At 43.9% G+C, this 17,465-nt stretch overlaps 2 protein-coding genes across 2 annotated transcripts; both read right to left on the reverse strand.

Annotated features, from left to right (window-relative positions):
* Nucleotides 1–1,309: 1,309 nt before the first annotated feature.
* LOC148184419 (syncytin-A-like) lies at nt 1,310–4,686 on the reverse strand. The gene is given in 4 exon segments (XM_088054222.1): nt 1,310–1,321; nt 2,243–2,813; nt 2,815–2,937; nt 4,670–4,686. Coding segments are annotated over 4 exon segments (723 nt in total).
* Nucleotides 4,687–5,199: 513 nt separating this feature from the next.
* On the reverse strand, nt 5,200–16,531 carry LOC148184420 (endogenous retrovirus group K member 8 Gag polyprotein-like). Its single transcript, XM_088054223.1, is given in 3 exon segments — nt 5,200–5,205; nt 7,441–8,604; nt 16,436–16,531. Coding segments are annotated over 3 exon segments (1,266 nt in total).
* Nucleotides 16,532–17,465: the final 934 nt, after the last annotated feature.

Genomic DNA, 17,465 nt, shown 5'->3' on the forward strand with positions numbered 1-17,465 from the left:
CTTCAGCTGTGACTCCAGAGCATTTGGGTTCCTGCCATTTGGATTTGTATCCCTGTGGTGGTTTCACATTGATTGATATGTGGAGAAGAAGAAAGAACGCACCCATGGAAGTGATTTCTCTGAGAGATGCTGCTGGGAGTTCCTTCTGTGCCTGGGAAAGGTCAATAGCTGGCTAGTGCTGAGAAGTGACAACATTTTGAACCATTTAGAAATTAGGTCTGCCTCTGTGAGATCTACATTTTAAAAAATAAAGTTTGGGAAATCTCTCTCTTGGCTTCTGGACCCAGAAGGTGATGGAGCTCTGGTGAGGCCGGCCCTGCTCGCCCACGGCCTGTGCTCTTGGGGGAGGCTGGGCCGGACCCCAGTGGCTCCTGGACAGGGATGGAGACTGCAGAATCCCGGCCCCAGGCAAGGCTGGGCCACAGCTGCTGACATCTCGCTGACACTAAACCCTCTCCCCAGCACACACCGACGGCTCCAGGCCGAGCCTCCCCTCCCAGCAGCTGCCGGGCAGAGAGAGGGGCCCAGGACAGCCTGAAATCATCATCATAATTGCTGCAGCCACTGCCCACGACCATCTGCAGACCTGGCAAGATTTAACCCTTTAATTTAACGCTATCAGTGCACAGAAGAGACCTGCAGACCACCATTCTCCCCTCAAGAGGAAAGGACAAAGTGGAGACACGTAGACGACAGCATGAAGATACTGAGGTTAGTAAAGTAAGAATCAAAGAATGAGGAGATGTCTTAGTGTTGGGCTGAAAAATTCTTTCGGTAGGGCCATGGAGATAGACAATGATACCTGGAAACATCTCCTTCAATTCATGAGAGAGGATGGCGGAATGAAGCATTCAAACTGTGCATGTGAACAGAGGCATCCATTGATAAGAAGCCAAGCAGATGTTGGAGTAGCTGTGATCCCATGAGAAGCCTGAACGGAGAGAGAGAGAGATGAGAGTGAGGAAAATCTTTTTCCCCCGGGGAGAGAAGAAGAAAAGCTCTGTTCCCAGAGATGATGACAAAGACAGATGAAGGGAACCTTTGCCTTTGAACAACTCATCCTTAAAATAATACCCCATGAGTTCATAGCCCATCAAGACACTTGTAGTAGGGCTGTGAAAATGGGAAGGATTTCACAATTGCAGAACTTAACTTGGGCAGATGCAATCTCTGGAAATGAAAATCCACGAGAGAACTGTTTCTTGTAGAGACGTCTCGGTGGCATGGCAAGAGAAATCTTCTCTCCCTACAAGAACTGTCGGAAGACTATTGTCTAGTTGGTACTGATTTAACATCCCACGTTTTGTGTCTATGCTGTCAGCTGGGAAAGGAAAGAAGTTAGGTAGGGGGAGGAAAGGTGTCCTGGAAGTATTATTCTGATGCTTCTTATTCGTGTAGTCCTGTTAATAAAGTTTCTTTATACCTTTTAAGATTTGAGCCTGTTTTGCCCTTCTCCTAATCCATATCTCCCAGCAAAAACAAATGAGTAAGTGCACTGGTGATTTTAGCCAGTGCTAAACCCACCACATTACTTAGGAATTATAAAATAGAATTATTATCATAAAAGAATTAATTTATTATTCTTGGTGTTCACCAAGAAGCTGAAATTAATGAATCTAAAGCACTACAATCCCTAAGTGCAATCACTTTGTCTGGATGAGAGTCTTGCTCAAGTGAGAAAGCAGAAAGATCAGTGATGGTGCTCTGCAAGTTCTCCTCTGGTGCAGAGCTGTCAGCGACTGGGAGGTGTGAGCGGGCTGTAAGAGACGGTGCGAAGTTTCCCTCGTCTGCCTCACAACCATGGCAAGAACAGAGACCGAGACCCTGAATGATGAGTTCAGCGGGAGAAATGCAACACTCAATATGAATGATCCGCAAGTCTCATTTATTGGTAACTCTAAAATCACTTATATAGCATCAATAATTAGGCTCATACATAGTGCAAAAGGAAGATCATTATTGGATATTTCATTTAAGGTCAACTCCACCTAATTCCATATTCCTGTGATCGCTCATCTATGCTGAATTCACATTCTTCTGATCACAGCATCCTGTTCTCTGTTAACAGTTATCACTGAGGTCTTCCTGACTTTGCAACATCTCACACTGACTGTACTCTATTGTCTAATTCTTTCCCAGCTAACTGCTGCATGGTAACATGACCCTTGCTAGCTAGCCATTCCTCTATAATTCCCCTGTTTTCTTTTTGTACTAACAAAACTGTAGAAGTAGCTTTCTTTACCATGTTTTGCAAGCATTGCAGTATGCAAGGAATAAATAATAACACAATCACAATGATCAATATAACAACAATTGCCATTTGTGCCAAATTTTTTAACCATCCTGTGAGACCTAGGGATTGAAACCACTCTTCTAATGGATTTGTTTCCATGGTTAATTTTTTCATATTGTTCTGTAGTTGTTGAAGACGAGCATGAATAGGCACTGAATGGTCAGAAAGATTCGTGCAACACATCCCATCAAAGTCTTCACAGCCATGGCCCTGTGCTAATAGCAAAAAATCAATAGCAGCTCTATTCTGCAATACAGCATGCCTAACACTGTTCATATCCAAAAGCAAATCAGACAAAACCTTTGATGTAATATTAAACTGTTTTCTTGTCTAACATGCCAGTCGTCGTAACTGTGTTAAGGCTTGAGCACTAGATACTCCGGGTGTAAAAATAGATGACACAATCACTGTAGGACGTTCCCAAAGTTCAACCTGATCTTTGCATTCTGGCCCCAATTGGAACACACTTCTCTTTGTTCGTTTGTAACCTGGTTCTATTGACTCCTAATAGTTGCTGTATAGTGGGTGCAAACAATGTCAATTTCCCAAAATAACAAGGCCCTCCATAAATGTTTGCTGGCAGTCCTTGCCATGCACGATCTCCACAAATTAGAAAAATACCAGGTGGTAATTGTAGAGGTGTACTGCTAGAATTTACTTTGTGAGACCAATTGCCACAGTATGCATCATTATTTTGAAAATATAGCAAATTTTGTGGAGAAACATTTGTACCATTTGGCCCATGAGATTTTTTGCATGATTGCTCCTAACCCAATTGACAAAAGTTAAACAATAATTGCTAGGGGCTGAACCTAACAGTCTTAACTCTTGTGACTCTGACCTGGTAACATTTAAACCTGTAGCAATGTACCAATTCTGAGCACCAATGGGATTTGCTGGAATTAAACCTGTGTCACAGATATTGATCATGAATCTACCTGATGGAATTTCACATAATGTTTTGTTTGCTTCCTTGGGTGTTTTCCAATTCTTTGTCCAGTTTTTAAACATTGTGGCATTGAGTGAATCACCTAAAGGTGCGCCCACTAAACAAGTTCGAAAAGGATCCGAAGGGGTAGCCATTGAAAGGCAAAAATTATCCTGTCCAGTTTGATTAGCCCATGTTACCCACATATTTTGTCTCTCATCCATGTCAATCAAAAAACCTTCATTTCCCTTTATCATGGTAAACCACAACAATAACCTGATCAGAGGTAGTCCCTTAAGGACTTTAAAAGGATTGCGGCAGTTCAGCCAGCATCTTGGCTGGATCCCATGTGAGATCTTGCTTCCCTTTTCTTTTACCCCTCTGCCTCGCCCGTTGATTCGGTTGCTTCAAACCATGGGGTGTTCCATCTTCTCGGCAGCAGGGGTAACTTTCAGGGAAAGACCCTTTTTCTCAAGACTGCCGTTTTAAGAATTGCTCCCAATTTTTATTTTTTACCCCTGGAATATCACACCTGACTTGTGTCAGTGTCTTACAACAATGTATTGTGGTTATTTCAATAATATATGGTAAAGGATATAACATATAATATATGGTATTAGGATGATAACAATAATTTTCTGGATTTATTCCAAAAGCAAAAATCTCCCACCATCTATCAGATCCTTTTTCAAATTGTCCTGTTTGCACACCTTCCTGTAATGCAATCTCAGTCAAATTTCTTTCAAAGTTGTAACACTCTGTACAAATCCCTCTTGGGGATCGAGCCCACTTAGAATGTATCCACCATTTTCTTTACACACTTTACAAAAGTAACATACAAAAGGATAACATTCACAATTTGATACTGTACACAAGATTTGCATGTGAGAGTTCATCAGGTCCCATCTCTATGTTGATGGTAGAGAGCGAGAAGTATCTGCTAAATTTTCTGGATCAGCTGAAAGTAAATCACTGGGATCAGCAGGTTTAGTCCATTGGCTCGGCACCCAGACAGGCCCTGTGGGAGTAGACACACAAAGATAACCACATCCCCAGTATAGTACCTTGCTAGGACCTCCCCACAGTCCTGTTTTTGGATCCTTATAGTGAACCCATATTGAATTTTGAGTTTTCTCTGCTTCAGGTGCACTATGACGTCTTGCTGCAGGCAAATCACTGTTTCCAAAAATACAGAGGAAATTTAAAACAAATAAGCAACGCAATAATCGTTCTTGTGGATCTTTGATCTCCCTAAATTTATTCAGATATTGTTTTAGGGTACCATTTGCTCGTTCTACTATTGCCTGACTCATGGGGGAATGTGGAATCCCTGTTATGTGTTTGATTCCCCATGATTGCATCACCTGCTTAATTCTACTGCTACAGTAAGCAGGTCCATTGTCTGTTTTAATAGAACGTGGAACTCCCATGACTGCAAAACAACTTACCAAATGTCGTTCAACATTCCATGCTTTCTCACCAGATTGAGCTGTAGCCCAGATGTAATGACTGTAAGTATCGATGGTGACATGTACATATTTAACTCTCCCAAACTCTGCAACATGAGTAATATCCATTTGCCACAACTCATTAGCCTGTAATCCTCTAGGATTTACCCCAAGACCCAATCCACTGCCTTTATTATGAAAACTACAAATAGGACATGCTTTGACAATAGCCCGAGCCTCCTCTAAAGGTATCTGAAACTCCCAATGGAGACCTTTTGCATTTTGGTGAAAGATGGCATGAGCTTCTCTAGCTATTGTCTGTGGTGGGACAAGGCTATTTTGTGACAGTGAAACCAATCGGTCTGCCCTAGCATTTCCTTCTCCTAAACCTACATCCCATTTGTGGCTACGAATATGGATAATAGCAAAGGCAGCAGTCCTCAGCTTTACAGCTCTTTGAAGTTGCAAAAACAGTTCATATAAACGAGGGGGTTTTACTTCCTTAATATCTGCATTTTCAATACGTTCACTCACTCCTGCAACATATAAAGAATCAGTTACCACATTAACAGGACCCTTAAACTGCACCAAAACCCAAACAACAGCAACCAATTCCAGAGTTTGTAATGTATCCTTCTTTTGAGCTGGAATAATGTGATGATTCCATTGTCCTTCTGAATTTTGCCATGTAGCAGCAGCTGTACAAGATTTCTTTCCAGCATCAGTGAACACAGTTGGTGTCCCTGGTAACAGCACAAATGATCGTTTGGGCTTTTCAATCCAATTCTGCTGACCTATCCATCGTAGTGTTATTCGAGGCACTTCCTCAGTACTGACCACACTGCTGTTGTCAAACAATGCTTCTTGCAATGTGGAGCTGTGAATTAAATACCAATCTAAAGTGTCCTTTTTTATTGGTATCTGAATTACAGCTGGATCTGCACCCATAATTTGCCACAATCGCTTCCGCCCTTGTTTTATCAAATTTGCTAAAATTTCAATTTTTTGAATTAAGGTATGTCTCTGATGTAGTGGTGGCAACAACCACTCTAATACCCATATCTCCCCTGTTTTCTTTTGTTGCTGTGTCAGGGCACCGATGTGATGTTGAGGTCCAAACCATACAGTAAGATTAATGTCCAAGTCTGGATCTCGCCTATGAACAACACCTGTCTGGATACAGTCCATTATTTTATTGAGAGCTTCTTGTTGTTCACTGGTAACTTCTATAGGTGCTGTAGGATCAGTACCTTTTAACAGAGGTCGTAAAGATTGTAAAAGTTCATTAGGAATATCCACAACAGGTTTAAGCCATTGTAAATCTCCCAGCAATCGCTGAGCATCATGAACAGTATGAAGTGACATGTTTAATGACAGTTTCTGAGGGGCAACATATTGCTCAGTTAAAGTCCCCCCGAGATATTTCTATGGAGATGACTGCTGTATTTTCTCAGGTGCAACAACCAGTCCATTCTGAAATAGTTGTGTTTGAATGTCCTTAACTTGTTTATCTGCAAAAGGTTGTGACTGAGCAAAAAGAATATCATCCATATAGTGATAAATAATAGTTGTAGGCCATCGAAGACGTAGTGGCTGCAAAGCATTATCAACATAAAGCTGGCACAAGGTAGGAGAATTACGCATACCCTGTGGTAAAACTGTCCATTCAAATCTCTTGCCTGGTTCTGCTCGATTTAATGAGGGTAAGGTAAAAGCAAATCTGCAAGTATCCTGTTCATGCAGTGAGATAGTGAAAAAACAGTCCTTTAAATCAATTATTAACAAGGGCCAATCCTTTGGTAAAATTGCAGGATTGGGCAAACCAGGTTGTAGCGCCCCCATTGGCTCCATTTGTTCATTTACTGCACGTAAGTCATGCAGTAATCGATATTTCCCGGATTTCTTTTTTATAACAAAAATAGGAGTATTCCAAGGACTTGTTGATAACTTTAAATGTCCTTGTTGATATTGTTCCAGCACTAATTGATGAGCTTGTTGCAGACTTTCCCTTTTTAAAGGCCACTGTTCAACCCATACTGGTTCCTGAATTATCCATTTAAGTGGGAGTGGGAAAGTCCAAACAATGGCCTCTATTCTAAAGGGTGCTCATTGGTCAAAACAACACCAAGTTGTGACAAAATATCTCATCCAATTAGACATTGAACCTTGTCTGGTAATGGAACAATTGACAAAACAGAATTGATGACCTTTCCATCTAATTGAATCTGGATTTGTGGAGACCTTTTTGATAAAGTTAAACCTCCCACCCCTGTAACAGTGACCATATTAGGCAATAAAGGCTATTCCTGGGGCCAATATTGTGGAGCAAAAATACTTGAGTCCGCCCCAGTACCCAATAGTTCTTCTAATTGGTGGGATTCTCCATTATAATTGAAAACAACTGTTCGCTTGGGTCGAGTGTTTAAGTCCAGAGTAAGTAATGTAAGTCCTACTGTAGAACCAAATCCACCCGTACCCCGTGATTAATTTTTTAATGGTGTCAATCGATGGGTATATTGCGGCAGCGGCACCAATTGTGCAATTCGCTGTCCCTTATCAATTCTGGCTGGTGGTGCCAGTGTATATGCAATGATATATATTTCACCAGAATAGTCCACATCAATTACTCCAGGTAAAATAAACAGTCCCGCTAGACTAGCAGATGAACGTCCCAACAGTATCGCACCCATAGCTTTTCCATTTATTATCATTGGTCCAATAATTCCCGTGGGAATCTTGTAGGGCTGTGATGTCAATAAATCCTCAGTCACTGAGGCAGCCAGGTCCAGGCCGAGGCTCCCTGCTGTGGCAGGCTTGGAGGGAAGTTGCACTGATGTTCCGGCAGCTGCTATTTGTGTCTTGGCGTGGCGGCTTCTCGTGCTGGCCTTCCCGTTTCCCGATCTCCGGCGGCAGACATTATCAGCGTGGGTATTGGACCGACACTGATTGCACCAAACAGATGATACAATACATTCCTTCCGAATATGTCCAAGGTTGCCACAGCGAAAACATTTGAATTGGGAGGCTGGAATCCTGCCATTGTTGGTTGTAGCCGCTTGTAGGGGTGCAAGAGCTGCTAAAACTTGACTCTGATTAGATGCAGCCTGCTTCTCTAACCCTCGTCCTAGTTCTTTAATTGCCTGGACTAACATTGCCTGTGAGTCCACTGGTATATTAGACATCCTCTCTAATGCCTCTTCAATAGTCCAGTTAGCATTTAGGGAATTTAAAACTGACCTGGTTGTTGGATTACAATTTTGTAATGCACATTGTTTTAATAATGCTCCCCTCATATATGCAGGAACACCTGCTCATTCTATAGCTGAAGCTGCTTTATCAATAAATGTCCCAAATAGCTCATCTCGCCCTTCTTTAATACCCATATAAGATGGAATACCTCCTGGCTCCTTGATCCGATCAAATGCAGCTCGCACTAACCGCATTCCTTCTCTCAACTTATCTGGTCCCAAAATAGCTTGTGCTTCCACTTGACTATATGCTCCTAATCCCATAAGTTCTTCCAAAGTTAGCCCATGCAGTGGATCACCTGCCTGCCTTTGCACATTTACACTTTCTTGACAATAAGCTTGCCAGTGTGCATAAAACAACAACTGCTGATGTTGACTAAGAATCAATTTCATAATACTCCTACAATCTGCAGGCAACAAAATCTGTGTCCCCCACAAATAATCAATCATCTGTCTAACCGGTTCACTGGTCACTCCAAACTGACTGACTGTAGATCGCAACTGTGATAACCATTTCCAATCTAAAGCTGTAATTTGAGCTTGTATTCCTCCCCCTTGAATCGGTGTAAAGGTTACGGGACATGCTACTTCCAATACAGCGTCTGCTATTTCCTGATCTCCCTCTTGCAAAATATTCCGTGCCAACGCAGCCCATGTCTCCCTTCTTTCCCATGCAATAAGCCTCACCTAACTCACGCCCTATCCCAGGGACAGATTTATTTCCCATAGGGGAGGATGGTAACGGTGCCAAAGGCTCCGTTCCAGAATCAAGGTTAGTAGGTGAAGGAATTTGAGATGGCACAAAAGGATTAGTAGCTGCGGCGGTGGTCAGTGACTGTGCGGGGGGGAGTCAAAATTACTGTATTCGTGGCGGGTGGCAATGGACACGCATTAATTCCCTCTAATAATCTATTTTTTGACATAGCTGCAGATGCCTTTGTGGCAGCTGCCTGTTCAGCCTGATACTGCAAAAGAACATTATGAACTGTCCGCCACAGTTTTCCCAATTTTTTAGCAGTTTTATCATCATCTAAAGTAGCTTCCCACAATTTATCTCCAAATTTTCGCCACTCACTTAATTCATGGACTGTATGGGGATTTTGAAAACAACCCTGAGCATACTCATAAGCAAGAAGTCCAGGAAGCTCCTTGCGCAAATCAAAATCTTTAACCTGTCGCTTTTCTAAAAAGCAGGTAAATAAATCATATGCTGCTTGCCTTTCCATCTTACCGTCAGCACGCGCTGTTGCAGCCCCTACAAGGTTTCGGCCGCACGTTACGGCCAGGACTCTCCTCCTGGGGCGCGGCACCGTTGCTGTGCGATCAGGACTCTCCTGTGAGGTTGCCTGGAACACATCACAGCTGTTGCGTTTCGCCGTCCTTGCTGCAGAGGATCCGTCCCCTGTCGCCAACTCCCTTGGCTGACTCCAACTCCTTTTTAAGGTCCCAAAAGTCCCAAATGTCCCAAAGGTCCCTGCTGTTCGGGCGCCATTTGACGAGTTTGGCGGGAGAAATGCAGCACTCAATATGAATGATCAGCAAGTCTCATTTATTGGTAACTCTAAAATCACTTATATAGTATCAATAATTAGGCTCATACATAGTGCAAAAGGAAGATCATTATTGGATATTTCATTTAAGGTCAACTCCACCTAATTCCATATTCCTGTGATCGCTCATCTATGCTGAATTCACATTCTTCTGATCACAGCATCCTGTTCTCTGTTAACAGTTATCACTGAGGTCTTCCTGACTTTGCAACATCTCACACTGACTGTACTCTATTGTCTAATTCTTTCCCAGCTAACTGCTGCATGGGAACATGACCTTTGCTCTCTAGCCATTCCTCTACAGCCTTCCGTGCACCGAGGCAACCTTCTGATGTCACCACGACAATGTGGCAACCATGCCCTGACATCACAAAGCAAGCGTTCTGCCTTGGAATTTATGCAAATTTATGCAAAGCAACCCAACCTTCCCTACAGCAAACACAAAATAGCCTGGGAAGTTCTCCTCTGTCACAAAGCTGCACAAACTCCCCTGCTGGAACAAACCCTGATGTTCAAGAGATCCAAGAGTAAAACCAAGAGCGCTCCAAGCACCTACAGCCTGTTACCCAACTGTGCACTCAGATGGAGCCAAGACAAGGAAACCAGTCCAAGAAAATGGCCCAAAACATTGCACAGAACCATGAAAGAAAGCACTGTTGCCATAACAGCTGAAATAATTCCTAACAAATCTCTCCACATATTTGCACATTTACTGGACATACCCAGGGTTCCTTTGTATGTCTGTTTCTACCTCAGCCTTTATTCCACTTTGGAAGCAGTCAAACTGGCAGGATTTGCCCACCAGCAGCAGCTGCTGCTCTAAGCTGGGAATAATGACTGGTGGTGCTGATTTCCAGAGGCTTCTGTCCCCCAGGTGAAGCCAAGGCAGGAGTAGGATGAAAGGTGCTGGCACTGCTGCTGCTGCTGCTGCTCTGTGCCACAGAGTCCCGGCTAGGCAGGGCACAGTGCCCACTGCGCTGTGGGCTCTTTCTCCTGCCAGGTCTGGACACACCTGGGAACAAGTGATGATGGGAAAGTCATGGTGTCTTAGTTTAGGGCAAATCTGGGAGAGAACCTCTAAATGGGGTTCTCCCAGGAAAGCCAGAAAAATTCAAATGACACCCCCTCCCAGCTGGTTCCAGAATAATGAGATTTCCTTGAAAAGAAGTGGAAAAAACTGTTTATTTAACAGAAATTGAATAATATTAAACAATAAAACCTCTTGCTGTTCGATGAGATGGCAAATCCAGAAAAGTCCTTTTCATGTGATGTAGCTCGGCCTGCTCAGGTTCTTATCAGTCCCTCTGGTGCCAGAAAGTGCCAAGGCCCAGGGCCCAGTGGGCCACAGGCGTGAGCTCCCAGGGTTTGTCTGGGTGGTTTTCAGTCCAAGGCAGAACAAATCTAAGAAAAAAAGGGAAAAAAAAGTCCAGGGAGCTCTTCTGTCTCAGCTAGCTAAAACTAACTAAAAGCCAAAGAGAAGCTCTGTCTCTCTGTTTGTCAGTGCTGCAGACACCACAGTCCAGGAGCAGGATGCGGGGAAGTGATGTTTTCTTTTAACACAAACTGTGCGCTCCTTTTTCTTCCCCTTCGTTCTCAGAGCCAATCTTAAAGGTGCAGAACTTTATATGTAACATAAACCAGGCGACTGGGGATACCAGAATCCTAAAGTCACTCCAGGACACATGGTTTTGGGAAAACCAAGGCATTTGTGGGAGCTGCATTGCTCCTCACACACTCAGGCCACCTGCAGCACAGAGCTTTGGCCCCCAAAAAGGTAAACCAGAGGGAAACTGCGGCAGCGCAGCAGGAGCTGCTAAAGCCTTCCTGAGAGCTCTGTGTCTCCAATGGAAAGGGATAGCTCTGAGCACCAAGCACTCATGTGTTGTCTGAGGGTTGACAAATAAGTATGAGAGAGGTTCTTTGTATGGTATTCCTGTGGAGTTTATTGATCTCACATAGAAGGGAACCAGGGACAAAGAACCCAGAACAAAGCAGGGACTGAAGTTATCCACAGACAGGAAAGGGTGGAACATCAGAACTGAGGGCCACGGGCTGAGGTCACAGGGGCAGTGCAAAGGTGGAGCCAACCAGGGTCTTGGTGGTGGAGTGACAGGGAATGGGAACCAACAGGGAAAACAAAAGCAGGGAATATTCTAGAACTGGAGTGGAGACTAGGGATGACATAATTCTTGGCTGGGGACAAGGAATGACATAACTAGGATGATGTAACTGGGGTACATAAAACACCAGAGGGGACTGTAGGAGAACATTCTTTAAACAGGGATCACGTCCCTGGGCATCTTAGAAACAACTTTCTCCACCAGCTCCTGGGATACAACATTTACCCTTTTTTGTTTTCTAAGAAAATGTCTCCTACAGTCTTCTTGATGAACTTAATTAAACATGAAAACATGATTAGAATAACAACAATAATAACTAAAATCCGTAAAATCCCTTTAAAAAGGGAAGAAAGCTATCCCAGAAGTCCCTTTTGTCCTAACAAAGAATCCAGCTAGTCCGCAGTTTTCTTTTCTGTTTTGAAGTCTTTGAACTGTTTCTGAATTTTCTTAATGTTTGACTGGATGGACTGGCTGTGTGTTGACAAATTGAAACATCAAAGCCCCTCAAAGTCTTTGGATCTGTGTCCATGGGCCCAAAGGAGGAAATTGATGGCTGCCCTATTTTGGAGGGTGGCATGCCTGGTGGTTTCCTCGTCCTTGAGCAGATCACTCAAGGTGTTGGATGTCACATTGGCCTGCTCACTAAGCAAACACCCCAGATGAGACATCTCACCAAGGGCCTTCGGTGCAGTGTACCAAGGTAAAAAGACAGAAAAGGCAACCCTCTTTGACTTGTGCCAATCGTAAACTTTAGAATCACAATTTTCACCAAATTCAGTATAATCTCTTTTTTGACATGCCAATTTATTTGATTTTTGTCAATTCTGAATTAAGGTTGTGGGGTGAGGGTAATGAGTTGGCCAAGGGTGCAGAGCCCTCCTGAAAGGTGAGATGGAATGCCATTCCAGGCTCTATCCCTGCAGATAAGGAATACCCCGCGGAGAAGTACTCTAGGATTGGGTGTGGACCGGGACAATGTCTCACTATTATAATTGCACCAGACAATAGAGTAAACTTGCTGAACTGGGTTCACACTGTTCTTTTCTGAAGAACGAATGTGTTCAGGTTTTGGAACAAGCTGTTGTGGTCGCCTCTAGTGAAACCGAATACAAAATTTGGCCCCAGAGGACCCCAACAGATCCAGTTCCTGCGGTTCCTCTGGTGCATGTGGCAAAATCCTCATCCACTCATCACAGGTATCCACAGGATTGGGTTTCTTACCCACATAGGGATAGTCCCTTTCTGTCAATGGGATTCCCACCAGGCATGTAGATAGGGGATCCTTCACACTGCCCATAGACATGCAAAAGTTCTCTTGTTGGAGGGGCATGGCCAGCATAACCCAAACATTCTGCTTGGGTTGTGGAAGAACCCACACAGTGGTCAGAGCTGAGCAAGGATCATCCAAGCCATCTAAAAGCTGACAGACATGCTCATTGTTCCTGGGATAGAGCAGCTGCAAACCTGGAAATCAATGAAATTAAGTTTGGTGGAGATTAAACAGTCAACTGGAATAAAGTTAAACATTTCCTTTAAACAAATTTTTTCTCTCTTCCCTCCCTCACATCCCCCATTTTTATTAAACTGCAAGAAGTCAAAAGAAGGAGGAGGAAAGGAAATTGAGAAATGGGAGTAGGAACAAGGTGTTTGGTAAATAGTAAAATAAGTGAAATTTGTTGTCCTTTTTGTGATGATACGTTGGTCAGTAAAAGTATCTTTTTGTGATCAAGCAGCAAGTGACAATGTTAAGTCTTTTTGGTTTCTTTTTTCTCCTTCGCCGTGCTACTACTGTCTGTTGTTGGTCCTTCTCTTGATGTAACTGGTCAATGTCTGAGGTAGTTGTGGAGTCTGAGGTAGATATGGAATCCAGGTATGGTTTCACATTCCTTCCAGGTATCCATTTGGGACATGTGCCTATGGAGACACATGCATACCCTCTCCCCCAAGTAATTAGTGGAAAAGGGCCTTGGATCTGTTTAATTTTGGGATCCTTGATAAGCACTGGTGGTTTTCCTGAGAGCTAAGCACTGGTGTTGTTCAAAAAGTGCCAAATGATGGGGGGATTAGGTTCATTAAAACAGTTGTTAAGGAAATTGATAACATCCAAAGCTTTGCATAACCTTTCAATATTAGATAAGGTTTCAACTCCCCCACATTGCTGATCAATGACCCGTTTGATGTTACAATGGGTCCTTTCCACCACTGATTGACCAGTTGGGTTATGAGGGATACCCCACTGGTTTACAAAGTCTTTGAATTTTTGAGACATATAGGCTGGGCTGTTACCTGTTTTGAGTGCCTGTGGCACTCCCAGAACAGAGAATGCCAAGTAGTAATATTTCATAACATCTTTTGTTTTTCTCCTGCATGAGCAGATGCAAAAACAGCCCCTAAAAAAGTGTAAATAGATACGTTAATATATTTGAGTCTTCCAAAAGGTAGGTAGTGTGTTATGTCTGTTTGCCAAAGCTGTAGGCTTTCAAGACCTCAGGAATTAACCCCAGTCCCCATAGATGGTAGTGTGAATTCTTGGCAGTTTGGGCAAGAGCCTACAATTGCTCTGGCTTGACCTCTGGTCATTCTGAACATCCAAAGAAGAGCCAGCATATTCTGATAACAGAATTTATGGCTGAGTTTGGCTTGGTTAAAAATATCTTGTAGAGTAGTGGTATTACTCACAGCCATGGCCAAGAGGTCTGCTCTCCAGTTACCTTCAGTGATAGGTCCTGGGAGATCAGTGTGTGACCTCACATGCATAATATGATAAGGTTGCTTTTGGTGGGAGAGGATATAAATTAATTTTGAAAGCAAGGAGACCAATTTTGGATTAAATGCCTCCTTTAATAAAGCACATTCAGCTCTTTCAGCTATCCCCGTGACGTAAGTTGAGTCGGTGACGAGGTGGTTGTTGTTTGAACTTCTCAAAGGGTCTAACAATGGCTGCCAGCTCTGCAATTTGTGGGGATCCCTCAACTGCTTGGACATCAGACTCCCACTTCTGAGTGTCTGGATTTTTCCAAGTCATGACTGACTTGTGGGATCTTCCTGAGCCACCTGTAAAGACTGTTAAAGCCTTTAGAAGAGTTCTACTTTTTAATGAATTTGGAATCAGATGAAAAGCCATATTGAACAGTTTGTGTTTTGGGTAGTGTATAGCAATTTGGCCAGGGTAGCTGTCCAAGGAGAACTGGAGGTGTTCATTGGTCTGAGTGTCATGAATAAAATCTCTCAAGAAATGCAGCCCAGTTAAAATACTGTGTTTAGTTATGTACAGTTAATGTTCTTATCCCATTTGTAAACCTTGTTTGTTGTACCCCTTGTTTACTCCGATGGTTATTAGTAATGTTAATTACTTACCAGTTTCTGAAGTGTTTTAAGAGTTCTGATGAGACATTCCTCTACCCTTTCCCCTTACTTCCCTGCTACTATGTAACAAAGCTGCTCCCATGGGGGCTGGGCCACACTAACAAAAGCAACCCCTTAAAGAGCTATGCCACCTAATAAAGCAACTCCCATGGGAGCTGTGCCACACTGGAACAAAGCAACTCCCAGGGAGCTGTGCAACAGAATAATATGCAAACTAAGGCATGCAAGACACCAAAACAACGAGCTAACAGAGCAATAAACGGACAAGGAAACATATTCTAGCAAGCTATGATGAAAGGTCATAGGAAGATTCCTGCATCACCTAAGCCTGCTTAGAAACCATCTTCCTGCAGCACCATGACCTAAGAGGACTGGAAAGGACTGACACCCCTAGACAGCAAGCCACAACAACAGGCCTCCTGGCTACTCTCATGAGGATGGAAGCCCCAGCTCTGTAGTGCGTGCTGCAAAGCTGAATTGTGCCTCCTCCTTGGAGCTGCCAGTGTGGGAATGGCCGTGGTGCAAGCAGCTCCTTGGGCCCCCCCACCCTAAGAACTGAATCCTAATTAAAGGCATAAAACAGGAGCCTGTCTCCTGGACAATTTCTTTCATGAGCAAGGCTTCCAGACTTGTCAGTATCGATGGGAGATATATGCATGTGAACTCACACCCCGCGAGGGTCCAAAGGCAAGCTCTGGCTTATATTATTATTAATTGGGCCATTAACTCTTGTGGAGTTGTTGTTGTCTTAGTTGATTGATGGGAAAGGAACACCCACTCTATAATAAGGAGTTGGTCTTTGAGTGTGTGTTGCGGCCAGCAACCTCAGGATCTTGTCCAGGAAAGCAGCAGGATTCTGGGGACCAGCATCAAACACCAACGAGACGGGCTCCCGTTCATGAAACCATTTATTCAGCATGGGAACAAAGCCAGGTCCAGAACAGAGAGCCCCGAACAGAGGCACAGCAGGGGTTTTTGAGGGACAGAACTCTCAAGGGTCCCCACCTATGAAGGTGGAGTTCAGGGTCACGGACCAGTAGAAGCACACCAAGGGAGAACCCCCCAGGGACTCAAACCCAATCAGAACACCTGGGCCGCCTTTCACAAGGGGTTTGGGGTGGGACAATGTAACTCTTTGTCTCCTCTGAGGCTGCTGCCACAAGTGTGGGGTCCCATTGAAATACAAGACCATGAAATGTGGGTGACTTACCCAACATGGTAAATCACAAAGGCAGGGTCGGGTCAGTACAATAGGCTTGTCTGTTGGACAGTGCTTGTGACACAGTCGCTACCTTGGCCTCCAGAGTCGTGGTGTGTGGCAAATCCAGACCGTTGTTGCCTCACAGGAGGTTCAAAAGTGCAAGGTTCAAGATCCTCAGTGGTGATCTCCAGCAGTGGATGAATCCAGTTGATACTGCCACAGAGTTGATGAAGATCTCTCAGTGTTCTGGGATCATCTTTGATGGTAAGCTGCTGGGGTACGATTGTCCTCTTGGTGATCCAGCGTCCAAGGTAGGTCCATGGGCAAGCATGCTGCAATTTGTTGGTGGCAATCTCAAACCTTGCTTCCTTGATCATGGTGATGGTTTTTTTGAGCACAGTCTCTAAATAAGTCTCAGTCTGGGCAGAAATTAATATGTCATCCATATAATGAAAAATTATGGCATCAAGAATTGTTTTGCAGATAGGCGATGTTTGTACCACAAACATTTGACACAGGGCAGGTGAGTTTTTCATGCCCTGGGGGAGGACTTGCCATCGATACCTTTCTAAAGGGACTTGTCTATTTTGTGATGGGATGGAAAAGGCAAATCTGGGAGCATCTCTGGGATGGAGCAGTATAGTGAAAAACAGACTTTGGTATCAATAATTTCAAGCTGCCAGTCCTTAGGGAGCATCGAGGGTGAGGGAAGGTTTGGTTGCAGGGGACTCATATCTTCTAGGATGTCATTGATTTTATGATGGTCTTGTAGTAGCCTCCACTTGTCCTTTACGGGCTTTTTTATTACAAAAACAGGGGTGTTCCAAGGGCTTGAGGAAGGTGTTATGTGGCCCTTAGATAACTTGTCCTCAATGAGGGACTCAAGTGCCTTTATTTTTTGTTCAGGTAGGGGCCACTGATCCACCCACACTAGTTCATCGGTCTTCCAAGTAAGTGGTAGGGTGGGGTGCTCGACAGTGGCCCTGACCAGAAGTCCCAAGATGGTGGTGGGATTTCCAGTCTAGCCCCCCACTGGGACAGTAAGTCCCTACCCCACAGTACCATATTGGCTTGGACTACAAAAGGTTTTATAATGGCTACCTGACCTTTGGGTCCCTCGATGGTGATGCATTTTTTCCTTTGTAAGGACATGACAGCTCCTCCAATCCCAGAGACCATGCCACAGGGTGAAACTAATTCCCAATTTTCAGGCCACTGGGAGCGGGTGTTAAGTGTAACATCTGCTCCAGTGTCTGCAATGCCTGTAAGAGAAACTGTTTTGCCTTTGTTAGACAAGTTACACTTTATCCT

The sequence above is a fragment of the Pseudopodoces humilis genome, chromosome 4, assembly GCF_049639895.1.
Source record: "Pseudopodoces humilis isolate 2021_Gansu_Grassland_sample_001 chromosome 4, ASM4963989v1, whole genome shotgun sequence".
NCBI classification, from domain to species: Eukaryota; Metazoa; Chordata; class Aves; order Passeriformes; family Paridae; genus Pseudopodoces; species Pseudopodoces humilis.